The sequence below is a fragment of the Heptranchias perlo genome, chromosome 1 (assembly GCF_035084215.1).
Source record: "Heptranchias perlo isolate sHepPer1 chromosome 1, sHepPer1.hap1, whole genome shotgun sequence".
In the NCBI taxonomy this organism is placed as follows: domain Eukaryota; kingdom Metazoa; phylum Chordata; class Chondrichthyes; order Hexanchiformes; family Hexanchidae; genus Heptranchias; species Heptranchias perlo.
The window spans coordinates 188,449,936-188,476,932 of record NC_090325.1 but is presented as its reverse complement, the minus strand read 5'-3'; the positions used below and the strand labels follow the sequence as shown (position 1 = coordinate 188,476,932).

Here is a 26,997-nt window from a genome sequence, read left to right as displayed (position 1 = left end):
CTGTAAACTCCTGGATAGGAGCAATTTTACAAAACCATGCTATTGGCCCCAATGTTAACCAAACCTGCAGGAAACTGACAGGATTGGGTCAGCTGCCCATTTTACACCCCGCCTGATTTGACTTTTACTTTCCACTGACTTCAATGGAGAGTAAAATCGGACGGGATGTAAAATGGGTGTCCAATCTGAACCTGCCCAGTTCCTGTTGGGCAGGTTAGGTTAAAATCAGGGCCATGGTGTCAATCTAATGGTGCAATCTACATTACTCAGTCCTGACAAGTTGCATTCCACAGGTCATAACAATTTTGTATTTATAGGGCCAGTTTTCATGTAGTAAAACATCCCAAGGTGTTTCACAGGAGGTCAAAAACAAACTCCAAGTAATTGTGTAAGAATAGTGAAGGGAGGTGACTGGTCAAAGTAGGTTTTCAGGACTCTTTTTGAAGATGGGGAGGGAGGTAGCAAAGAGAAGAGTTCCAGAGTGTGGGGACAAGACAGCTAAAGGTGGAGCAGAGTGAGGGGAGATTCAAAATAGTGGTCCATAACAAAAACTTAAAATTCTCACCTACCTTGTAAAGTGCCTGTAAAATTTTTAAGGAATCGTGTAGTTTTGAGTAGTCTCCTGAGCTGTCCACCATAGCGAGTTGAAGAAGTCGATGTGATTCATTTTTATACATCTTCACAAGGCGCACAAAGAACTTGGAAGGCATTGTAGTCCACCAGCATTCTGGTCAAGAGAGGGTGAGGAATTGTTAATGCAAAATAAAGTGCAGCCTACCAGATCAAAAAAGGTAAACAGAATGATGAACTATAAGGCCAAAACAGTGGATGCTATGCTTAAACCAATCATGTCACACCTTTGCCGAGAACTTCCTCGGCGGTTCTCCCAATCGGCTGCCTTAACTTCGGTGGAGGCCGTGTTTACTTGGCGTAAACGGGGTTTCCGCCAAAGTTATGATCAGGAGAACCCCCGGTGCTTGAGCACCTTGTCCGGTTATGGTCACCCAAGATAGTCAAGCCCTGAAGGCAAAGTAGAAAAGAAAGTGTTGCATTTATATAGCGCCTTTCACAGCCTCAAGACGACTCCAGCACTTTGCAACCAATTAAGTGCTTTTTTGAAGTGTAGTTACTGTTGTAATATAGAAAATGCGGCAGCCAATTTGCACACAGCAAGGTCTTACAAACAGCAATGTGACCATGACCGGATCATCTGTTTTAGTGATGTTGGTTGAGGGATAAATATTGGCCAGGACTCTGGGGAGAACTCGCCTGCTATACTTCTAAATAGTGCCATGGGATCTTTTACATCTACAGGGCCTCGGTTTAGCATCCTGTAGAAAAACAGGACTCTCCGACAGTCCAACACTCCCTCAGTACTGCACTGAAGTGTCAGCCTGGATTATGTGCTCAAGTCTCTGGAGTGGGACTTGAACCCTCTGCAGTTGGTTGCTCTGAACTCCTGACGTGGACTCCTGACACACAAGGTCATTGAAATCCATCCTTACATTTCAAAAGTTAAAGCGGAAGTGATACATCGCACCTTTTAGAAATCGAGCATCTCCCACAAATGTTGGAACTTTTTGTTTCTGTTGACTTCTGTAGTATTTTCTTTTAACTGCAATGTGCGGAGTTTTCAATGATGTTTATATATATAGATATATATATTTATAAAAAAACTTACCAAGTATTTTAAAATAATTTTTTTTCAGTGAAAGAATGGCTCTGTTCAGTTTCGTTAAGTCCTTCTGCTCTTCCAGCATAATGAGTGCTGGCAGAATAATGTACACTCGCATAGCTTCCACACAAGCAGGAGATTTAGGTAATGAAGGGATCAGGTTATTCTGTACTGCAGCAGTCACCTGTAAAATAGTGAAAGTCAGCTGCAGGAGTGTAACTCCCCCATAATAATTAACGCCCACTATATCCACTTAGTGCAGTAAATCAAATTCCAAAATGTAGTCGTAATGATCTATAGCTGATCGTTCTGCAGATGTCCATACATTGATGGGGGTAATATTAAACTGTAGCTGACACAAATTCAAAGCAATGCTAACAGACTTCCCCATTCTATGCTAAACATTTGCAAATGTGAAAACTATTTCATTTAGGAGGTTTCCATGTAATGATTCCTAGAGTGATTCATTGAGGATTTTTTTTAGATCATGAAATGAAGAAATACTTTGTGATTCATTCTCCATCTAAAAGATTTTGTTTTATAATAGTATGTTGTTTTATAATGTTCAACATCAGAAGTATACAGAAAAAGAGGATGATGTAAATGTTTTGGAAAAGGAACTTTTGCATTTTGAAAGCTTCGCAGTGCGTTCTGTTTGAACGGTCGGAGGTATTGTACAACTGGTTGAAGTGCATCCAACAAACATTTTGTGGAGTTGGTGGTTGTACAAATTCAACCCCCGGTTCCCAGCAACAACTTGCATTTATGTAGCGGCTTTAACGTAGTAAAATGTACCCTCTGTAATTGGGTATTGTCACGATAAGTACATTTTCCGGGGTAGAGTTTTGCCTCATAAAGAGCAAAAATATTATTGTGAAACTAATACGCTCTGCCACATACCGTACTGTGATCATGTACAATAATTTTGTTATTTGGGTCAAGGGGAGAAAGAAGTACAGTCTCTCAAAATTTATGGAAACAATATAACTGGAGCAAATTAGCTTGTGAAGAGATAAAATGAAAATCTGACATAAAACAGAAAGTAGAAGAAACATTTTGCACCACACTTTAGAAAGGATGTCAAGGTCAAGGCCTTAGAGAGGATACAGAGGAGATTTACCAGAATGGTACCAGGGATGTGGGAATTCAGTTGTGTGGAGAGACTGGAGAAGTTGGGATTGTTCTCCTTACAGCAGAGAAGGTTAAGGGGAGATTTAATAGAGGAGTTCAAAATTATGAGGGTTTTTGATAGAGTAGATCAGGAGAAACTGTTTCCACTGGCAGGAGGGTCGGTAACCAGAGGGCACAGACTTAAGGTAATTGGCAAAAGAACCGGAGGGGAGATGATGAGAAATTATTTTATGCAGCGAGCTGTTATGATTTGGAAGGCACTGCCTGTAAGGGTGGTGGAAGCGGATTCAATAGTAACTTTCAAAAGGGAACTGATACACACTTAAAAAGGAAAAATTTGCAGGGCCAAGGGGGAAGAGCAAAGGAATGTGACTAATTGGTGCTCTTTTAGAAAGGCACGATGAGGCGAATGGCCTTGTATGCTGTATGCTGTATTACATTGGAAACACCGACTCAGACATCCAAGTCTAATGTAGCAGATATAACCCGTCATCAGTTCTAGTGAAGGCTCTCACCCGAACACTTTAAAACTTTCTTTCTCTTTCGCTGACCTGCTGTGCGCTACCAGCAAGTTCTGTTTCTATTTTAACTTTCAGCTGTGTTACCTGGCAGCTAGCGCAGTGGTTTTAGGACACCAGTAAAGCAACTAGGGGAGTCAAATTAGTCTTTGCCAGTAGCGCAAAACGGGCTTGTGGTGAATCGGTAGCCCGTTTTACACCTCGCCGTTGACAGCGATGGAAAAGAATATCAGGCACGGTGTGAAACGGGCACTCGATTCACCACGAGCCCGTTTCACGCTACTTTCAAAGACCAATTACACCCCCGGTATGTTTTAAAATATTTTGCATATGTGAATTAATGAAATCAAATCAGTTATTTGTATATGTTGAACCTCTTGTAAACCCTACAACATCTTTCATCACAATATCACTGCATCAGATTAACTGCGGTGAGACAATCTTTTGGTGAACACAATGGGATGCCAAACCCTGAAGTAACATTACATTCAGTACATTTACATAATGCTGTCAGACATCAACGTACGAGGTTCGATGTCTTTATCAAAATACCTGCACAGTAAAATGCAGTGTTACTGAATCTAAAAGCAGCCAGCCTTTGGCTTAGTGGTAGCATTCCTGCCTCTGCTTCATGGAGGTGCAGGTTTCGAACCCCGCTCCAGAAATTCTGGTGAGCGGAGACCGGAGCTCCGGCACTGAATTCTGGGTTGACATCCAGCAGGATACTCACATCCGGTGGCTGTGGATGATCTCCCCACCCCTCACTATATGAATTGTGGGAGCCCATTAAACCCTCCCTGCTCTATAGGACTAACCACCCTATGGGCTGGTATAAAGATGGTTATGGCCATGGAAGGAGTATTCACAGCCTGTCAGACTGTTAATCAGCCTGCAAATCCTTCCTGTACTTCACACTATTCTCCAAGTGAAGATACAAAAACAACAAGAGCTGAACCTAAAATGTTCAGAGCCCTGGGTGGTTAAATCACATATCCTGTGAATACTTCAGCAGATACATGAGTGTGATTGAAATGTCTGAATTTGTACACCAGTGTCTGATACTGTCTCTTACAACTGCATTGTTCTCGGGTTCATCAATGGCAATGGTTCTTCAACACTAAATGTTACTCTACACTGCGCTGATTGAAGATTAAACATTGATGGCCTCTGTGTAAATGTTTAATAACAAATAAACATGCACTGGCAAAATGCCACAAATAAAAACCAGAGAAAAGGTCGACGATCATGAAATATCAAATATGAAAATGACCAATGAATCGACACAAACATGACAAAAGTTCTGTAAATAGCCAGAATGTGAAGAAATAACTTCAATACTTGTAGAGATATAAAGTACCTTCCAGTATTTTAAGATGAGAGAAGCTATAGGTACCCTGGAGTGACTAATATTACCTGCTGCAACATTGAGGAGTTTTCTGCCAACTTCTTGAAGCTCAGATTTACTTTAGACATATCTAGACCAGACACCACTCGGCTTGTTTTGAAATGGTTATCCTTGCTGTTGTGAATAATATCAAGAATGATTGTCAGTGCATTGTAGAAACAATTTGATATTGTACTCATTTTCTTAATGTTACTGGAGACTGATTTGAAGTAATGGGTCTTTGTGATAACCCAAATCTATATAGTGGTAAGAATTAGAGCAAGGCCCAACATGCTGGAGTTCGAACACTAAGTCTCATGGGAGGTGGGGGGAGAGTTTTCACCTTCACCACCTGGGCGGTGATCTGGCGGAGTGAATGGCCTAAACATTGATATAAACACCCTCCCACCCCCCCCCCCCCTTATTTTAATTCCATTGTAATCTACCCCATGGAGTGGTAAGGTATAGTCCTATACCCAACATCATCATTTATCCTTATTACCCCTTGTAAGTTATAGGTCGTCTACTGTTTTTCACCATTGAACTCTGTTTTGGGAAACCACTTCCAACTCAACAACAACAACTTGCATCGATATTGCGCCTTTAACGTAGTAAAACATCCCAAGGTGCTTCAGGTGGAGTATAATCAAACAAAAGATTAACACCGAGCCAAAGAAGGAGATATTAGGACAGGTGACCAAAAGCTTGGTCAAAGAGATAGGTTTTAAGGAGCGTCTTGAAGGAGGAGAGAGGGGTACAGAGGCAGAGAGGTTTAGGGATGGAATTCCAGAGCTTAGGGCTAGCCAGCTGTAGGCACGGCCTCCAATGGTGGGGCAAAGAAAGTCGGGGGATGCACAAGAGGCCAGAATTGGAGGAACACAGAGTTCTCAGAGTGTTGTAGGGCTGGAGCAGGTTACAGAGATAGGAAGGAATGAGGCCATGGAAGGATTTGAACGCAAGGATGAGAATTTTAAATTCGAGGCTTTGGTGGACCGGGAGCCAATGTAGGACAGGGTGTAGTCCCTTATCTCAATCATGTCACTGCAGGAAGGTGCCAAGAAAGATCAGGTACTTCCTCACAGGAGGAAGAAAAATTAGGGAATGAGTTGCCACTTTAGTCATACTTGAATGGCTCTTAGTGGAGCATTGGGGTAGACTTGGGAGAAGGTCAGCAACTCCTTTACCCAAAGAGTGGTAAGAATGTGAAACACGCTAGCACAGGGAGTAGTTGAGGCAAATAGCATAGATGCATTTAAGAGGAATCTAGATAAGTACACAAAGGAGAAAAGAATAGAAGGATATGCTTTTGGGTTAGATGATGTAGGGAGGGGGGAGGCTCTTGTGGAGCCTAAACGCCAGCATAGACCTATTGGGCTGAATGGCTTGTTTCTGTGTTTTGACGATACAAAGCTAGGTGGGAAAGTAAGCTGTGAGGAGGACACAAAAAGTCTGCAAAGGGATATAGACAGGTTAAGTGAGTGGGCAAGAAGGTGGCAGATGGAGTAAAAGTGAGGAAATGTGAGGTTATTCACTTCGGTAGGAAAACAGAATATTTTTTAAATGGTGAAAAACTATTAAACGTTGGTGTTCAGAGAGACTTGGGTGTCCTTATACAAGAAACACAAAAAGTTAGCATGCAGGTAGAGCAATCAATTAGGAAAGCAAATGGAATGTTGGCCTTTCTTGCAAAGGGGTTGGAGCACAACAGTAAGGAAGTCTTAATACAATTGTACAGGGCTTTGATGAGACCTCACAAAGGTACAGTTTTGGTCTCCTTATCTAAGTTAGGATATACTTGCTTTAGAGTTTAGAGGTGGTGCAGCGACGGTTCACTAGATTAATTTCTGGGATGAGAGGGTTGTCCTATGAAGCGAGGTTGAGTAGAATGGGCCTATACTCTCTGGAGTTTAGAAGAATGAGAGGTGATCTAATTGAAACATATAACATTATGAGGGGGCTTGACAGGGTAGATGCTGAGAGGTTGTTTCCCATGGCTGGTGAGTCTAGAACTAGGGGGCATAGTCGTAGGATAAGTCGTCGGCCATTTAAGACTGAGATGAGGAGGAATTTGTTCCCTCAGAGGGATGTGAATCTTTGGAATTCTCTATTTCAGAGGGCTGTGGATGCTGAGTCGTTGAATATATTCAAGGCTGAAATAGACAGTTTTCTGGACTCTGGGGGAATCAAGGGATATGGAGATCGGGCAGGAAAGTGGAGTTGAGGTTGAAGATCAGCCATGATCTGATTGAATGGCGGAGCAGGCTCCATGTGGCCTACTCCTGCTCCTATTTCTTATGTTTTTATGTAGACTCAATGTAACCCAATGAAACCTGCTCTTTTGGTCACGGTTGCTACCTAAGCTAAAAAGACCTAAACATTCAAGGCAGAAACTAACATGCAAAAAAATAATAGAGAGCTACGTATCCTCACAAAATAAATGCATCTTCTAATCTGGTCCATAAAGTATTGCTTTTTCAATTCCCCATATGGACCCCAAAATTTTCTCATGGATTTTGCTGTAAAAAGACCATAATCTGGGTGGGCACGGGTGGACACCATTATTCCAGCCCTTTTTTCCACATGCCCAAATTTCCATTTGAATTAGGGACTGGTGCACAATACAGATGATCTGATCATTATCTCAATGTTGTTTGTGGGACCTTGCTGTGCGCAAATTTGCTGCCGCATTTACTACACTACAACAGTGACATCACTTTAAAAGTATTTAATTGCTTTGGGACATTATGAGGTCGTGAAAGGCGCTATATAAATGCAAGACCTTTCCTTTAAATTCAAAACCTGGCAGTGGTTTCCATTTTTTTCAAAATTTTGAGCCAATAAAGCTGGCCAAACTACACTGTGGCAAAGCACCACAGCAAGGTTCCCTCCCTCCAAACTGAAGCAGGTGTCCAGTTGCACTGCAGACAGTACTGGTGCCCACCTGAAATATTTAAATGCCCCTGACCCCAGGAAGTGGGATGGAGCCAGTGGTACAAGTAGTGGGTGGGTAGTGTGTGACCAGAGGAAGTTCTGGACCATGAATTTCCTCCCAACTTGACTGTAGGGGGGAAAGAACAGCACCATCACTTAACAAAGCTGGGTAGTTCAACATGGATAGAAAAGCTACTCCTGAATTTGGTTGTATTTTTAGTGGATGGGCGCAATAACAGATCCAATCCTGTAAATCCTTGAGTGGTACAACTCCTTTCCTTCCCCGACTCTCAGCTCATTTGTTGCATGAATCAAAATAAACCCCAGAAAATAAAAAATAAAAGATACCAGCTCGATCTGACACAAAATTGACTTGGTTTTGGTTTGGGCCTAAGGAATAATACAACAAACTTAAATAGGATCTGTAGCAAGTCTTATTAGGTTATATTAATGCTAATTGTTAGGCAATAATATATTTGTTTACCTCACTTCCAGGAAGCTTCCATTCAGAGTTTGAGAAGACGAAAATGCCCGAAGGATTGCCCTGTAAATTCAATTCATACAAATTTAATGCGAGCTATTGTTTTTTTTAAATGTTAGATAATTCTATTAATTTATAGACAATACAAATTCTCAGTAACTATACAGCTGGATCAACAACAACAACAACTTGCATTGACATAACACCTTTAACGTAGTAAAGGAGCTTCACAGGAACGATTATCAAACAAAATTTGACACCGAGCCACATAAGGAGATATTAGGACAGGTGACCAAAAGCTCGATCAAAGAGGTAGGTTTTAAGGAGCGTCTTAAAGAAAGAGGGAGAGGTAGAGAAGCAGAGAGGTTCAGGGAGGGAATTCCAGAGCTTTGGGCCTAGGCAGCTGACGGCACGGCCGCCAATGGTGGAGCGATTAAAATCGGGGATGCGCAAGAGACAAGAATTGGAGGAGCTCAGAGATCTAGGAGGGTTGAAGGGCTGGAGGAGGTTACAGAGATAGGGAGGGGTGAGGCCATGGAGGGATTTGAAAACAAGGATGAGAATTTTAAAATTAAGGTGTTCCGGGGCCGGGAGCCAATCCAATGTAGGTCAGCGAGCACAGGGTTGATGGGTAAACGGAACTTGGTGCGAGTTAGAATACGGGCAGCAGACTTTAGGATGAGTGGGGCTTGTGACCCCACCAGAGTATCCACATCTTCAATGGCTGCCTGCACCAATATGGGGTGCACCTTGAGCACCCATTTGGTGGCATGGTGAAAAGTGGCACTACCGAGCCTTTCTGGGGGCCAGTAGGTAATTACTTTTAAGGTCCTGAACTGAGCTGCGTGCTGGGTTCATCCAGTCCACCAGATTGCTGAGAGCTGAGGGAATTCCAGCATGGGAAACCCCCACCGCCAGGCCCACCTCCTCCGCTGTCATGGGCCACGTTTGGAGCAGTTGAAAGTTCTGCCCACCAGGATCCTGTCGGAAACAGCCAGCAGAGGATCTTCCGGGAGGAGACCTGGCATTTCCGGAGTCGCACCCGAATTTCTGCCCCCATCAGGTCTCTAGTGGCCGACATAAGCCCCCATAATTTCCAGGGTGTGGAGATTTTCTGGCCAACTGCATTGTTTTATTCACGAAGAGAATATAAAATGCAAGAATCTTCTGGTGCTCATCAGTTTCTCTACATCGCCACTGTTGTACACAGGGGAGTGGAACAGCGGTCCAACACAGGGGAGTGGAACAGCGGTCCAACACAGGGGAGTGGAACAGCGGTCCAACACAGGGCAGTGGAACAGCGGTCCATCACAGGGCAGTGGAACAGCGGTCCAACACAGGGGAGTGGAACAGCGGTCCAACACAGGGGAGTGGAACAGCGGTCCAACACAGGGGAATGGAACAGCGGTCCAACACAGGGGAATGGAACAGCGGTCCAACACAGGGGAATGGAACAGCGGTCCAACACAGGGGAATGGAACAGCGGTCCAACACAGGGGAATGGAACAGCGGTCCAACACAGGGGAGTGGAACAGCCGTCCACCACAGGGGAGTGGAACAGCGGTCCAACACAGGGCAGTGGAACAGCGGTCCAACACAGGGCAGTGGAACAGCGGTCCAACACAGGGCAGTGGAACAGCGGTCCAACACAGGGCAGTGGAACAGCGGTCCAACACAGGGCAGTGGAACAGCCGTCCACCACAGGGGAGTGGAACAGCGGTCCAACACAGGGGAGTGGAACAGCGGTCCAACACCGGGGAGTGGAACAGCGGTCCAACACAGGGCAGTGGAACAGCGGTCCAACACAGGGCAGTGGAACAGCGGTCCAACACAGGGGAGTGGAACAGCGGTTCAACACAGGGCAATGGAACAGCGGTCCAACACAGGGCAGTGGAACAGCGGTCCAACACAGGGCAGTGGAACAGCGGTCCAACACAGGGCAGTGGAACAGCGGTCCAACACAGGGCAGTGGAACAGCGGTCCAACACAGGGCAGTGGAACAGCGGTCCAACACAGGGGAGTGGAACAGCGGTCCATCACAGGGGAGTCGAAAAGCGGTCCATCAGTAATAGATATGGACGTACCACCAGAAACTGTAACTTAGATTTTCTGATTGGTATTATTTTAACATCAGCTTTAACCCATTTGAAATAAATGTGTTAATACCAGATTTAACATCGATAGGTAAAATCTAGACATATGCCTTTCCAACTGTTTACCCAGAGGAGATTAATAAAAAGTTCTGAAGGAATTTATATTTCTTTTTATTCGTTCATGGGATGTGGGCGTCGCTGGCGAGGCCGGCATTTAATATATGGAAATTGTGAAAGTTGAACTGAACTTTGCTGGAAGACAACTTACTTTTTTGTGTTTTTGCACAATTCCTTCCCCAGTAAATTGTCCACTGTCATGATTCTCTTCAAAGTATTGAGTGAGGATTGGTCGATAGAGGACACCAAATCCTAGAGAAAAAAAACAAGAGCACTAAATGACCATCTGCACATAAAGAACACTGATAGGAAACATCAATTCTCTCCAGTAGAGACAATGCACTCTTGATACAGATGAGTTAGCCATACATCTCAGGGTCATTGAGACTGCTTCCTGTGACAGCAAAAGCAGGGCAGCAGCAACGATGTGTGTAAAGTTGTACATATGAGATTGATCAGGGACAAGGAAGCAGATGAAGAAGAATCGGAGATGCAGATTGGACAGGAAAAAGAAGCCTAGGAGGTTCCAGTATTACCAGCGAATTCAGGGGGTTGAAATTGGTCCTCGTTGCACCCGTTTTCTGGCAGAAAGGGCCAATTTCGGGGCGCAACATCCCAATCTGCGCTTGCGTAACGGACACTGCCATATTGGTAAAGGCCGCTTTGCAGGCATCCCGGGCGGCCGCCTAAAATAGGCAGAATCCGTAATAGCTTTTAAAAGGGAAATGGAGACATTTTTGAAGAAGAAAAAATTAAAAGAGTCTGGGGAAAGGGCAGAGGAATGGGACTAAGTAGAAAGAGCTTCCAGAGAGCCGGCACAGGCACGATGGGCCAAATGGCCTCCTCTGTACTGCGAAATTCTGCTATTATACGGTTGATATTTCCTGTACTGAGCCAGGATGGATGCACAGCAAAATAATTTAAATGGATGATGCATCTTGCAACTGTATGATTCATATTTAAATATAATTTTATTCAAAGGCAACATAGTGGCACATTGCTTTTGGAACAGTAGTCCACAAATCCCTGGAGTAGAGGGACACAGATCCAATTCCTTCAACTCTGCTGAGCTCCTGATTGGGAAGGGTTAAAATCGGAGGGAGGATCCTTCCAATGTTGCCACAGTGAACCTCCCATCAGCTGCCTAATCGATTACGTTGCAGGAGCCAGGGAGAAATCTTCAGACTTGGTTGCAACAAGCACATGAACAAACTTGGGGGACTGAGGGGAAAATATCGCCGTCCGAGCTGATACTGACATAGAATCATGGAATGAAACAGCACAGAAGGAGGCCATTCGGCCCACTGTGCCTGTGCCCGCTCCTTCCCCACAGCCCTGCAAATTTTTCATTTTCAAGTATTTATCCAATTCCCTTTTGAAAGTTACGATGGAATCTGCTTAAACCACCCTTTCAGGTTAATTAATTAAATTATAATTGAATTAAAAATCTTACAGATTTAAAAAATGTTAAATAAAATTATCTGAAATGTTATTTAGCTCAAATGAACTTCCATTCCCACTGTGCGGTCTTGTACTACCAAAATTTCGACATTGAAATCTGCAACAACCACATGGTCTTAAAATGTACTTATATTCTTACCACTTCATCACAGAACTCTGCAAAGCCTTGGTTTCCTCCTGCAAAAATTCTTCTGACAGCTGGTTTGGTTGTATGGCCTGTAAAATTACATGATTACAGAATAAATGGACAACAGTGTCACTTAAACTATGTGTCAGTCAGTTTATCTCTATGTAATATATTAATTTTACATCTGTGTGCATTTTCCTTTTGTTTTTTTCCATTACAAATTTCTATGTCCATATTTGTAATGGAAAGTGCCTATGTAAACTTGTTACGATGCAATTACACCCTCACCCGACTAAACACGTTGCAGGGCCATCACTGAGTAGGGGGAGGGGGGATGTAATTACAGTGTGACAAGTTTACATAGGAAGTTTCCATTATAAATAGAAACATTGGAATTTATAATGGAAATATAAATAAAAATAAGGACCAAAAGTATGACTTTAAAATGGGGACTGAATTATGTCTGGAGACGCTGGTTTCAGTTATCCCCAACCTCTCACTCTGCTTCACCTGAAAACTACATTTGGTTTTAATTCCCTGTGTCTAATGCAATATGAGGTTGACTAGTTATATATATATATTATATATAAAATCAAAGTCTTGCTCAAATTGAAATATATTGCATCCACAGATCAATATTAAATATCACTCCTGTTGTATTTTTTTCCATATGATGGGGCTGTAAAAGTATACAACTTTACATTGCTTACCATTTTCAGGTCCATTATTGCCCATTACGGTGACAGGAAGAGGCACTAACTGATCACTGGTCTGTCCGTTTCCCAGCTGCCCTTTCTCTCCACGGCCAAAAGAGTAGATCTTGCCAGATGATGCAACAAACACAAGTGTGTGATAGCTGTTTAAAATACACATACGTGCGTGAATTTAAATGCCTTTGTCCTGTTATGTGCTGCTGATTAGCTCCAAACAATGCAGAATGTCTCTTAACATCATTGATATTGAATTCAGATTCATAGAATAGAATCAGAGAAAGGTTACAGTATGGAAGGAGGCCGTTCAGCCCATCGAGTCCATGCCGGCTCTATGCAAGACCAATCCAGCTAGTCCCACTCCCCCGCCCCATCCCCGTAGCCCTGCAAATTTTTTCCTTTCAAGTACTTATCCAGTTCCCTTTTGAAAGCCCCGATTTGGGATGGAAACAAAGGGGGGGAATTTTAACTCTCTCCGATCGGCAGGAAAATAGCAGTTAAAATGGAGCAGCTCCATTCCCGCTGATTCCCCATTTTAACATCTCTCTGGACTCTGCCGGAAGTCGCAATAATAAATGCGAATTCCATGACGTATAATGGGAGCCCAATGGAATGTTAACCTGCTCCCGAGTGGGGCGCCCGTTGTGGCCCCCTCGCCTGGTAAAGCTGTCGGGCAGCCAGCGAGGCCTCTGAGGTAAGTTCAAAAGCTTTCCTGAGTTGGGCCCAGGCAGAGTAGCATTGCTCCTCCGGGCCCAACAAATAGAGTCCAGCCCTTTGCAGCCCCAGGCTCCCCCTGCCAAAATCCTCCCAAGCAACACCCCTTGCAACACCACCCCCCGATCCCGCCCCCTGGATAATTAAATTTTTTTTAAACAAAATAAAAAGACACTTTGAGTTAACAGAGATAGGCTGTAAAATCCAACCCTGAACTGGAAATGGGAGCTGCTTGTGCCATAAAAAAAAATAGAAATTTAACGAAAAAAACCTCAAAATGGTTTAGTTTCCTGACATTCTGAAGATACCAGGGAATGTTATAAGAATACGATTATATGGGACAGGATTTGGCACCAAGGTGGATTACAGCTGACGCTCCCTGCACTTGGCCCAATGTCCAGTCCTGGTTCCCAAGCTCGTACCATGCAATGAGCCATTATTTCTTTCCAAGAGAGGAATAAAGATCTTTTAGAAGAGCTGTCCATAAAAAAGTCATGATGTGGAGATGCCGGTGATGGACTGGGGTTGACAATTGTAAACAATTTTACAACACCAAGTTATAGTCCAGCAATTTTATTTTAAATTCACAAGCTTTCGGAGGCTTCCCCCTTCCTCAGGTGAACGATGTTCACCTGAGGAAGGGGGAAGCCTCCGAAAGCTTGTGAATTTAAAATAAAATTGCTGGACTATAACTTGGTGTTGTAAAATTGTTTACAATAAAAAAGTCAATGAACTCTCTAGATAATAAAATAGTTGACCAGGTAGACTCACACTGCAAATGGCCATCAATGTTAAGTCGCTAAAGAATTGCATACATTTAAATCTCCGTCTGGTTTACACGTAAACTGAAGAGAAACAGATAGAGGTGTATTTTATAGTTGTTGATGTTTTGCTATCTCACCTCCCACATGCTATCTGAGAGACTTTGTTTCCAAACAGTTCGGCGACAAAACGAGGTTTGATCTCATCCTTTGTCGAGTTGTGTCCAAGCTGCCCGTAACTCCCAGCTCCAAAGGTGAAAACAAGTCCATCCTAGAGGAGAAGACAGTGTCTTAAGGGCGTGTTACTTCTCATCACAAGGAAAGTCTTTGGTACTGAAGTGACATTGGACTAGTGCCCTTTTATTATTAACTAGTACATTATAACAGTTATCAAATATCATAATGGCATTTAGTGACGGAAAATTGTTACTTCAACTGACTCTATCTTGTATAAGCCGATGCTTTCCAAATGGTTAATGCGTTCATACTAATCTCTTAGAGTGCATTAAATATTCGTACAGGAACAGTGCAGCCAGTAAATATACCCCTGAATGCCTGCAATCATAACTCAAATATTGTAGATATTTACCCACTGATTGAAGCTGATTGCAGTTCTACTTTGTGCTAACGCATGAGTAATAACTAAAGGATGGTTTGTCCGTTGTGTTCAGCCCGAGGGCAGGACTTAACTCAAGTCTCACACCTGAGATTCTTGAGCCACTTACTAGGGAAGAGCAGCTGAGGTGGTTTCCCGTTGCCTTCCTCACAGTTTTAATCGGGCAGTTCCTCCTAGGTGGGCTGCAACCAAGGCTAAAAAGCCCCACCCACCCTTCACAATGGGGGGACCCCCTCCACCCAATAAGGATAAAATCATTGAGATTTTGATTTCACATTCTTTCAGCACAAACCTTTGTCAGAACAGCAGTGTGCTCTTCTCCACAAGAGACATGGATGGTCTTCTTGCACTCTAACAGCTTCACGTAGTTGGGATTATGTTTATCTGCAAGAAGGATTGAAAAAGTGATTTTGAAGAGAAGGTATCCAATTGATCAACTATGAAGGTTTCAACTATTCAATAAGTGAGAATAAAATGATTCTCACTGTCATTTTGCACAAATACTGAGTGCACTTGGTATTGTTGTAAACTTCTGTCCCGAAGTTCTGTGAGCGTGTGTACAGGCTGCCTGTGTTCAGGGATGATGCGGGGGACTAATCTTTATTCTATTGGAAAGTGCTCTGTTTTATGAGTTCCTCTCAGTCAGGAATTTGAAGAAAGCAGGGTGATTGGGTCACACATGACTTTAAAACTGAAGGGTGTGAATGGGAGAGTTCAGGAACAACTAAGGTAGACAACTAAGCTCAAATTTTTGAGGTTAATGTTCAGAGCCGGAGCTCAGATGGCCCAGCAGGAAGATGAAAGATTATCTGCAAGTTTGTGTTGGACTTGGTTGGAGCAGTGTAGAAAGCCAATCAGAGTGAGCATGGTCAGAGGAATTAAAGTCACAACTCACAGGGAGTTCAGGATCAGATGTCCAGACATAATGGATATGTGGAGCAAAGCAATCAACCGGTCTACATTTGGCTCCCTCAATATAGAACAGTGAATAAAATATACAAGATTGAAGGATCTCTTTTCCAATCTTATAGTCAGCTGCTGAGCCCAGATTGAGCTTTTCTACAGAGAACCGCAGTCTGAAAAATGAAAGCTGGTCAGGCTGCATCTGGTGACTGTACATATATTATACCTTAGGTGCAGATCAAACTGGATGTTTTGGTGGAAACCCCATTATTATCCCAACATGTAACCTGAAACTCCGTGCTGGGGAGTGATATTTCAGCACATTGGATCTCAGAGCTGTCACACTGGGCGGGTTTGAAGTGTTGACTGTTGCCCACTGGAGATCTGAGCCCAATTGCTCACATTCAGCCCATCGTGCTTGTGCCGGCTCTTTGAAAGAGCTATCCAATTAGTCCCACTCCCCTGCTTTTTCCCCAAAATCCTGCAAATTTTTCCCCTACAAGTATTTATCCAATTCTCCTTTGAAAGTTATTATTGAATGTGCTTCCACCAACCTTTCAGGCAGTGCATTCCAGATCATCAACATAGGTCGTCAGGAATCTAAGAATACTCAAAGCTCTCAACCAAATCGTGCTCCTCACCAAATTGTCAACATGTTTTGATTTGCCACCAACACCCACTTCAATCATTTTAGTCTTCTTAATAACAGAATTAAGAGTTTTCTCCTCGTGCTCTCCCATTATGTTCGAAGACACCTACTGAGTTTCTGCTTCAGTCCTGCCGATCGAACACTGATCAATGACATAGATTATGGACTTTTCTACCTCAATGCTCGTTTAACTGGTGACACTCAAAAAAACATATTGTCAAGAGACGGCAGGTTACAAAGCTTTGTTCGGAAATGGCGGCAACAGAGCGGAAAAGGAAAAATAATACTTTTGTAACTGTTCTTACCCTCGGTGTCATTGAGCCCCAGCTGTCCGTGATTGTTTCTTCCCCAGCCGAACACTGTCCCTGAGAGAGACATAGCGAAGCTGTGCTCTCCTCCTGCAGTGATCTGAGCTACTGGCACCCCAGTGAGAGATTTCACACACTGAGGGTTGCACTGGGAGAGATCTTCTGTACCAAGACCCAGCTGGCCATAAGTGTTCTGTCCCCAAGCAAAGAGTCGGCCATCTTGCAACAGAAGTCAAATGAGAAAAAATTACCTTTTGGGTTCCAGTACATGTACTCTAAGTTTAAAATGATCCTGTGTAACTCTCACAAGAAAACAGAGATATGGGAAAACTGATTTCTACTTTAACCTAATTTCTATAAACTACTGATTAAATGTTTAGTTATGAATAGTCAATAAACCACTTCTCCTGCAATAAAAATACCTCAATATACATTGTTTCGCTCAGTAGTGGTATTCCCGCCTGAGTCAGAAGGTGAAGGGTTCAAACCCCAGTCCAGGTAGTCCCGTGAGTGGAGACTAGAATATGGGGCCCGATATTAGGAGGGAGGCGGGTTGGCAACGGAGGGTCGACTGGGCGCGTCCAGTGAAATCGGTGGGTTTGGCAAGCGACCATAAGTAAATTGAAGCCACTTACCTTGGCTTCCAGGTTTCGTGCTGGAAAACTGTGCAGCGGGCGGACTGCGCACCCGCATCATAGGCTGTCAGCTGGAGGAGCCCTATTTAAAGGGGCAGTCCTCCACTGACTGATGCTGCAGAAAATAGGCAAAATTACAGCATGGAGCAGCCCAGGAGGAAGGCTGCTCTCAGGTTTAATGATGCCTCACTGCAGCTCTCACTGGATTGGGTAAGGAGGAGTAGGAGGAGGGAGATCTTCCACCCAGCGGACAGGAGGAAGTGGCCTGCCTCTGCCACCACGAAGGCCTGGCTCGAGGTGGCAGAGAAGGTCACCAGCACCACCAACATATCACGCACCTGCAAACAGTGCAGGAGGCGCTTCAATGACCGAACCAGGTCAGCCAAAGTGAGTACTCTTACTCATTCCCCTACAATCCGTCTGCCACATCACCGCCCCCACCCCACATCTCCTTCTGCACTGCCAACACTACTCTATCACATCACTCCTCACACCTACTGAACCCTTATCCTCCTCTTACCTGCACTTCCTCACCTCCCCAGTACTCATCCCAACACTACCACTCAACCTGATCCTCATACAATCTCATGGCTCTGTCTCAAACTCACCCTCTCATGCATCTCTTTCACGGTCATCCTCACCCCACCTGCCATTACCTGTGCTGCAGCCACAGGGCATGCATCACGTATGTGTAGTAGGAAGCGTAAGGCAAACGTGTCGTGAGCATGAAGGGGATGCACAAGGGTGTTTGAGGGTTTGTCATGGTTTTTACTTATATTTGATTTCTGATCAACTCACATTACATATTATATTGTCACCGCTACTGCCATGTCTTGGCCATTCTTGACTGGCTTGTGAAATAAGACCCTTTCATGAGGTTCTCCATGAACACCCTTGATGCCACCCATTGGGTCACCCTACAGTGGGTGTATGTGTAGTTGCACGACTACTTTGTGCAGGTGCCTGTGGCGCAGCGCTCTGTTGTGTAGCTCCACGTGGCGGAGGTGGACGGCGTGCCTGGCGAGGCTGGTGATGTTGCTCGTCCTCCAATGGAGTGATGAATGCAGCTATGGACCACCCCCCGCCCCCCCAATCCTGAAGGTGTGAGTGTGAGGGGGTCCGCAAAGTAGGTAAAAGTGTTTGGACAGCAGAGTTTAGGGTATAATGTAATAATTTTGAGTGTGGAGATAATGGTGTGGCAGGCAAAACTTTGTCTGAGGTGACAGAGTGCCCTGCTGCAATGAATGAGGTATTCCCCCCAACTGTCAAGGAATCCTCTGCATCTCCCAATGGCTGATGACTGAAACATGTCTGCAACAACAGGGAGTGTTTCCTACAGCATGGGAAACACGCTGAGGAGAGTCCAAAATCACATCCCTGCTAAAATCTCTTCCCAACCAGGTCTGTCAACGACCTCAAGTACCTCCCTAACTATCTAAACTGTCATCCCGCCGGCTTTAATTGCCAGTGGGAGTGCCGCATGCGGGGGCTGCGCGCACACCGATTCGCGTCATTGGGGAACCCGGAAGTGGGCGGGTTGGAGCCGGGGTCCGGACCCGCTCCGGGATTCCCCAATTTTAGGAACCCCCCGCCACGAACGCACTCGCTCGGCCATCCAAAAATTGACCCCCATGGTCTCTAAATATCGACGTTGACATCCAGCAGGAGACTCGTGTCTGGACGGAGTGACCACTAGCCCAGTGGTAGTGTTTCCATCTACGAGTCAGAAGGGTTGGGTTCGGACCCCACTCCAGAGAGCGCTGGCAAGCGGAGACCGGAGCACCCGCTCTGTTTACTGGGTTGGTGCCCAGTGGGAGTACAGGTGTCTGATGGTTATGGGTGGCCCACTCCCATAGTAAAGGGTAGGTGGGACTCTTTAGCCTTGGTTGCAGCCCACCTAGGTGAAGATTCTCCGAAGGTACAAACCATGAGGAAGGCAACAGGAAACCACCTCAGCTACTCTTCCCCAGTAAGTGGCTCAAGAATCTCATGTGTGAGACTTGAGTTAGGTCCAGCCCTAGGGCTGAACACAATGGACAGATGGACAGACACTGTTCCTGACTATCTCCTTTTAAATAATTTTGGCAGTACAGCATTATCAGTTTCATTTCTAGCTGTGAGTTCAAATCCCAACAGTTTGAGAATTTGAATTCAGCTTAAAAAAATCTGGAAAAAAAACGCTGTCTGTTAACTGCCCTCTGAAGTGGCCTAGCAAGCCACTCAGTTTTGTCAAACCGCTACATCAGGGCAACTCAGGATGGGTAATAAATGCCAGACTTGCCAGCGATGCCAACATCCCGAGATTGGAAAGTAAAGTCGGTTGAGTCATCTCAGATTGAAGGTGCAAAAGGCGAAATGCTTGGGTACATTGTTCCATGTGATCTATTTGATCGTGTAAAAGAACTTGAACCCAAGAATTACCGAGTCAAGGACATTACCAAAAAATGACAATAGGTTCCTGCTCCTTCACAGTCTCTCGATAAGGTAAACTAACTTAATATTAAACAGAAATACAGTGTTTATTTTTATTTCCAACACATTGATTGGCTTGGCCTTTGCTGGACCCGGTGTCATTTCGACATTTAAGTAAATAGAAACATGGCAATGTTAATCATGAATATGTCAATAATGTGCTAGGCTTAGACCTGGTTCACAACTGGACTAGCTTGTACAGCTTCTTAATTTGATTCCGCTTTAGATTAAGTTACAAGAAGCATGTTTGAGTTTAGTTTTTACCTTTGGACAGCGCCAGTGAGTGACTGTTTCCACAGGCCACTTGAATTATATTTGTTTCACTCAAGCTCTTAAATAACCTAAACATAAATAAAACATAATTATACACAATATCTAAATCTTTCTCAGAAATATATCTGACCCATTTCATTTCATAAAAGGCTATGTTTTAATGATTTTTTAATGAAAATTATAGCATACCAACATTGTGGCCACTTTAAAATGACTGCTACAACTGCAAGCTGGGAGAATTTCTGCAGCCCTTGTGTCTCTGCATGGGGAAGGTGAACAAACACAACTAGGCCTACAGGACAATATAGTTGATCAGAGATGTAGCTCTGGGTAAACAGTTGCCAAATCGACCCAATTCAGTGCAACAGTCAGTCAGCCATGACCCAGTGGTTACACACTCGCCTCTGAGTCAGTAGGTCAGCAGCTTCAAATTCCCCTCCAGAGATTTGAACACATAATCTAGGCTGTCACTTCAGTGCTGTACTGAGGGAGTGCTGCACGGTCAGAGATGCCACCTTTCGGATTGGACATTAAACCATGAGTGATCAAGAAGACCCTATTTGCTTCTTTAATTAAGAATTAAACAAAGCAAAATTTTGACAAATTTTTCCTTGCACCTGTTGGCAGTCTAAGGGTTAAACTCTATCACTATTTTGCCATCTTCGAACATTTAGGCCACAACCCAATTTGGAACACAATGGTTGAAAACTAATCAAGAACAACAATTTTTTTTAAAAAACATAATGTCCACCAGGAATGATGTAATTCTTACTGTGGTTTCACTATGGAGAAGTCTTTTGATTTAGCTGCAGATTCCTTTGATTTTACTTCACTATGAAAAACATTTCCTGTTTCAGAAAGGAAGAGGATGTGGGATGTCCCACTATCCGCAAAGTGGATTTTCTGCTTCTTGAATGCAGCAAGCTGTCCTGCACAGAAAGAATGAAAACAAAATATTAATATTGAGCAGAATGGTAACGTAGTGATTATGTTACTGGACTAGTAATCCAGAGGCCTGGACTAATAATCCAGAGAACGTGAGTTCAAATCCCACCTTGGTAGTTTGAGAATTTGAATTCAGTTGAAAGAATCTGGAAGTAAAAAGCTGGAGTCAGTGACCATGAAGCTGTCGGATTATCGTAAAAACCCACCTGATTCACTGATGTCCTTTCGGGAAGGAACACTGCTGTCCTTACCCAGTCTGGCCTGTATGTGACTCCAGTCCCACACCAGTGTGGTTGACTCTTAATGACCCTCTGAAACGGCCTAGCAAGCCACTCAGTTGCATCAAACGGCTACAGTGGTTCAAAAGGAAGGCCCACCACCACCTTCTCAGGGCAACTAGAGATGGGCAATAAATGCCGGCCTTACCAGTGATGCCCACATCGCGAGAATAAATATTATAAAATATATCAAAGTAAACAGTATACCAACAAGTTACATTCAAAGAGGTAGTTGCGTCTTACTGCTTTGAATTTATTTGAAAATGGTGCTGTCACAAGATTGGGCACTTTATCAGAATTATACCAGGGCTTAAAGGGTTAGGTTAGGAGGACAGGTTGCATAAACTTGGTTTGTATTCCCCTGAGTTTAGGAGGTTGGGGGTGATTTAATCGAGCTATTTAAAGTGATAAAGGGATTCGATAGGGTAGATACAGAGAAACTATTTCCTCTGGTGAGGGAATCCAGAACATGTGGGCACAATCTTAATATTAGAGCCCGGTCATTTAGGAGTGAAATCAGGAAGCACTTTTTCACACAATGGGTAGTGGAAATCTGGAACCCACACCTAAAACTGAAAATTTCAATACAGAGATCGATGGATTTTATTGGGTAAGAGTATCAAAGGATATGGAGCAAGGCGGGTAACTGGAGTTCAGGCACAGATCAGCCTTGATCTAACTGAATGGCGGAACAAGCTTCAGGGGCTGGATGGCCTCCGAAAGCTTGTGGAATTTAAAATAAATTTGTTGGACTATAACTTGGTGTTGTAAAATTGTTTACAATTGTCAACCCCAGTCCATCACCGGCATCTCCACATCATGGCTTCCCTTGTGTTGTGTTTGTTCACAGTTGGCACTGACAGGCAGAACTCAGTTAGCTATCTGTACTGAAATCTATTTTCTGTCATATTCAAACAATCAATTGCAATCATAGTTTAGTCCAAGAAAATAACCTATTATGTACTGCAACGGATTCAATGAGAATAACGAGGCAGGGAGACTCAGAGAGTGAAAAAGCCGACATTTTAAAAAAGGAACACTTTTTATCAAGTAAAAATTACATTTAAAAATTCAAAAATATAAACTCAGCATTAAAATAATCTCTTTTTTTCTGGTCAGCTTGTCCCCTCCAGCTGTAATAAAATGGTCTATTTAGTGAATTGGCAGGTTATGATAATCTCAGCAAACCCTGTCGATTAACCAAGCTCCCACTAGTGGAATGTGAGACATTTTACATGTGCTGGGTTAATGGGCTGAAGATCTCTATTTAGAGCCTGGGGCTGTGTTGCTGCTGCAGCTGTCACCGTTTGGGAGAAACGAAACTGAAAGTGGCCAAAACCAAACGAAGAAAAACAGGCTTCGAAGGTGAAGGGGGGAGATTAAGGAAAAGAAAACCGAACTGTTCTGGGCAGATCCGGCACTTAACACCCGGACAGACACTGTACATCCCCCGCATTGTAATTGATGTCCAAAGTGTAATCGATACGCAAAGTATAATCGATATTCAAAGTATAATCTATACCCAAAGTATAATCTGTACCCAAATTATAACCGATGCCGAAAGTATAATCAATACCCAAACTATAACCGATATCCAAACTATAATCGATACTAAAGGCGAACACAATGCGATGGGGGGGGGGGGGGGGGAGAAACACATAACAACATTAAATTAGAACTTTAAATGCAATCCCTGGAGGAATTTTGTTTTAATTAACTTACCAGAGTTTAAAAAGTGCCTCACAATTCTTGACAAGAATCTTAAATTCATATTCCATGATCTATAAAATATATAGTTTGCTACAAACCCTGAACTTTATTTATTTTGCATTATGTCCAAATTAATACATTTTAAAATGATTCCACTTGCCTGTCAATTTTATATAATAAATTAATAAAAACCCTGTTTCCTATTGCAGACAGGATTTTAATATTGTATTTCCTCACCAGGTTGTGTTTTCTGCTTCTGTCCACTGACCCTTGTATAAACTTCTCCGTTTTCCAACACAAACACAGTGAATCCGTCCCGGCTGCAAAGATGTTGAATCTTCTCCCCTTTGAGAACTTCCACTGACTGTGAGCCCAGGTCCTGCCCGGGCTCCATCCCCAACTCCCCCCAACACAACATGTTCCCCCCCTCTCTCACACTCGCTGGCCTCCTCCTCTTTATTATTCTCTTCCTCCAAGTAATCGAGAGAAAAAATAAATTCACTCGAGAGGTCGCTGCTGATCAGATGAAAAGCTTTCCTTTCTGGAGCTGCTGCAGCACCGATTCAATTCAAATCCCTCTGAAAATCTCTCACACACACACGCACATTATATATATTTATATGGGGGAATTCCCTTTCTCTGGACCCGCCTCTGAACCAACAGTGCGAGCCAATGGACTGAAGAGCAATAAGAATTGAATTGTTATGGGTGAGAACCTTCCAATAATGTTTACCCACTGATTCATTGTCAGCGTCAGCAGCAGTTGTTTTTAATAGAAGGTGAAGTTTTTTTTTCGTAAAAATGATTAAGTTTCACTTCCTTTATCATTTGTAGAGGAAATATTACTTCTAATAGCAACACAGTGTCGCTTCCCCCAATGAATTAGGCAACCCTCTTCTGGGTGAATGGTACCTCAGCCCCTCTGGGTTAATTGACTAGATAATGAAGACCATCTCAAGCTATTTCTGCTTGTCCAGAACAGTAGAACCAGAGGACACAGTCTGCGCTTGAAGGAGGTAAATTCAAAACTGACCATGTGAAAACAATATTTCAGTGAGCGAGTGGTCAATCTATGGAACAGGCTCCCTAGGGAGACGGTGGGAAGCAGAAAGTGTTGATTCATTGAAATGTAAATTAGATAGATTTCTTTCAGAAAATAACACTTTGGGATACAGCATGTGAGCAATTTGAGACTTGACATGTGGTAAGTGTAACATGCTTGGGGGGAACAGGTGACTTTGGACCTATGGGGCTCAATTTTCAAATGAAACTCCGGGGGCAGGGGTGCACCGAAAATCGGTAAAAAATCCGGAGCGGGTAAAGAACCCAGCTCCAACCCGCCGACTTCCGCTTCTCACACAGACGCATCAGGCAAAACTAAACAAAATAAATTAAATAAAATAACATTTCACAAAGTTAAAAAAATAAATAAACCTATCTTTCAAACGATCTCCCCTGCAACCCCCTGTTCCAATGTCCGATGTCCCACCCCCCGATGTCCCCTCTGCAATGTCTCACCCCCCGATGTCCCCTTTCCAATGTTTCACCCCCCTGATGTCTCCTCTCCAATGTCTCACCCCCCGATGTCCCCTCTCCAATGTTTCACCCCCCTGATGTCTCCTCTCCGATGTCTCACCCCTCGATGTCCGCTCTCCAATGTCTCACCCCCTGATATCTCTTCTCCAATGTCTCACCCCCTGATGACCCCTCTCCAATGTCTCACCCCCTGATATCTCCTCCGATGTTTCACCCCCCGGTGTCTCTTCTCCGATGTCTCCCTCTCCAATGTCTCCCTCCCTCCGACGATGTCCGATGTCCCCCCCATCTTTGTCCCCCCCCCCCCCACCGATCTTTGTCACCCCCCCAATCTTTGTTCCCCCCCCCCACTCTCTGTTCCAGCGCCGGATGACGTCTCTCTCTCTCTCTTTCTCCCCCTCCCCAGCCTCGGCGTTGCAGCTCCTGTCAGCAGCCAGCACGTCAATGAGCATCAATTACTTCGCAATCGCATGGGGAAAGGTAAGATTTTATTATCTGTGTTTGCCACACGCCCATTGACCCCCCCCTCCCCCCGCTGCTGCCATCCCGCCACCATTTGAAAATCGAGCCCATGGTTCCCAAATCTCTCCACCATTGGGGTTTTCCTCACCTCATGTCTGGGTCTGTTGTAGACTAATTGATAGAGATTGATTACTATGATTAATCAACAACTCCATTATCGATGTATGATGTGACTACCAGGATGGTAGAAGGCGAACTAGATGGACCTTGGTCTTTTTAGTCCAGTAATTCCTATGTTCCCACGCCATTTTGCTCTCCTTTCACCCACAAGGAAGTCATAATATTCTAGAGCCACTACTAGACAGGGAAAACTTTTCCGTAACAAAATAGTTCCTATGCGAATGTGGTGCACAAGGTGTCTGTGTGGATGTGAGAGAGAAAGATGGGAAACTGCTTTATGTTTTGGCATCTGCACTGCCCATGACTTGTAGCTCTGAACATTTTCCCCAAGAAGCTGGTGTACTCATTTTTTAGTAAACTACTTCAATACCTTTCGAAAAAAATCCTTCACGTCCTGCAAAGACCCTCTGACAATCTTCTTTCTGTTCTGTCAGTAAGACACCTGCCTCCGTTTGACAGTGGCAGTCTGGGGAAAATTAACAGTTCATGGTCTGAGAATAAAAGCCTGAATGTAAATGTCACCTGAAGCTATAATTTCTCAGCCCATGAGCCAGTGTTTACTGATGATATGTTGTGCACTGGCCCAGCTGTACCACTAAATGAAAATCCCCATGACCTCAGTATTTTGACGTATCTCTAGTGCTTTTAGGTGCAGCTCAATAGGGTAAATCAAACACAAGAGAAAAAATGTCATTGTGGTAAAATTATAAGGTATAATTTGATGGGGGTAGCCATATTCTCCCTTGCCTGTGAATACTAGCAAATAATAGATTTATATAAATAGTGATGCACTACTGTTCCCGTTAACCCATCACCCCTGTGCTCGCTGACCTACATTAGCTCCCAGTCTGATTTTAAATTGATCATCCTTGTGTTCAAATCCCTCCATGGCCTCGCCTCTCCCTATCTCTGCAACCTCCTCCAGCCCTACAACCCTCCAAGATCTCTGCCTTCTTCCAACTCTGGCCTTTTGTGCATCCCCCGCTCCATTCACCCCACTATTGGTTTCCAGCTGCCTGGACCCTAAGCTCTGGAATTCCCTCTCTAAACCTCTCCACCTCTCTACCTCTCTCTCCTCCTTTAAGACGCTCCTTAAAACCTACCTTTTTGACCAAGCTTTTAGTCACTCATCCTAATATCTCCTTCTTTGGCTGGGTGTCAATTTTTACACTCCTGTGTAGTGCCTTACTATGCTAAAGGTGCTATCTCAATGCAAGTTGTTGTTGTTGATAGAAAGTGCTAATTGAGCATTTGTCTGTGTTGAGAACAGCTCTGAGTATTCCCCTCCCTCCAAAGTAGATCAATGAACAGTAGCAAGAAATGAGGGAAAAGGCAACTTGCCCTTGTTTAGATCATTAATCATGAACGTGTGCCTCATTTTACAGTTGTAAACAATTTTACAACACCAAGTTATAGTCCAACGATTTTATTTTTAATCCCACAAGCTTTCGGGGGCTTTCCCCTTCCACACTGCCTGAGGAAGGGGAAAGCCCCCGAAAGCTTGTGGGATTAAAAATAAAATCGTTGGACTATAACTTGGTGTTGTAAAATTGTTTACAATTGTTAACCCCAGTCCATCACCGGCATCTCCACATCATTTTACAGTGGCAGAGTAAAATTGAAACGTAAGTATTCTACTCCTTTTGCAGACTTGGAGCTAGTGATCTGAACAAATGGGAAAATGTTGGAACAATCGGCACAGCAATGACAGAAGTGAATAGTACATAACAGCTTTTAGTCAAAGAATATGAATGGACCAGTCATTGGCAGGTATATCACAGCAAAGGAGGAAGGGAAACACAGGATCAAAGAGGTTACGGGAGGTGCAAGACTTGCGGTTGGTGCTACTGAAATGAGCAAATCTATCACCACAGAGCCAGCTACCAGGGCAAGATGGAGAAGCACTGGAGGTTGAGGTTAGCAGCAG

General features: G+C 43.8%; 1 protein-coding gene and 1 long non-coding RNA gene across 2 annotated transcripts in view; one reads left to right on the top strand and one right to left on the bottom strand.

The window, feature by feature from the left end:
- Positions 1–23,465, bottom strand: part of LOC137329935 (probable E3 ubiquitin-protein ligase HERC3) — a 44,518-nt gene extending 21,053 nt beyond the window's left edge. The window contains exons 1-13 of the mRNA XM_067994455.1: positions 23,130–23,465; positions 20,732–20,888; positions 19,951–20,027; positions 16,577–16,798; positions 15,012–15,103; positions 14,244–14,374; positions 12,629–12,774; positions 11,931–12,007; positions 10,482–10,582; positions 8,124–8,183; positions 4,738–4,843; positions 1,682–1,859; positions 570–727 (exon numbers count right to left, since the gene is read on the bottom strand). Of these exons, the coding sequence (XP_067850556.1) occupies positions 570–727; positions 1,682–1,859; positions 4,738–4,843; positions 8,124–8,183; positions 10,482–10,582; positions 11,931–12,007; positions 12,629–12,774; positions 14,244–14,374; positions 15,012–15,103; positions 16,577–16,798; positions 19,951–20,027; positions 20,732–20,888; positions 23,130–23,310 (1,686 nt within the window). The 5' untranslated portion in view covers positions 23,311–23,465. The remainder of the gene's footprint in view (positions 1–569; positions 728–1,681; positions 1,860–4,737; positions 4,844–8,123; positions 8,184–10,481; positions 10,583–11,930; positions 12,008–12,628; positions 12,775–14,243; positions 14,375–15,011; positions 15,104–16,576; positions 16,799–19,950; positions 20,028–20,731; positions 20,889–23,129) is intronic.
- A 371-nt stretch (positions 23,466–23,836) lies between these two features.
- Positions 23,837–26,997, top strand: part of LOC137329995 (uncharacterized) — a 38,727-nt gene continuing 35,566 nt past the window's right edge. The window contains exons 1-2 of the long non-coding RNA XR_010964995.1: positions 23,837–23,908; positions 24,835–24,908. This is a non-coding gene — a long non-coding RNA (uncharacterized lncRNA). The remainder of the gene's footprint in view (positions 23,909–24,834; positions 24,909–26,997) is intronic.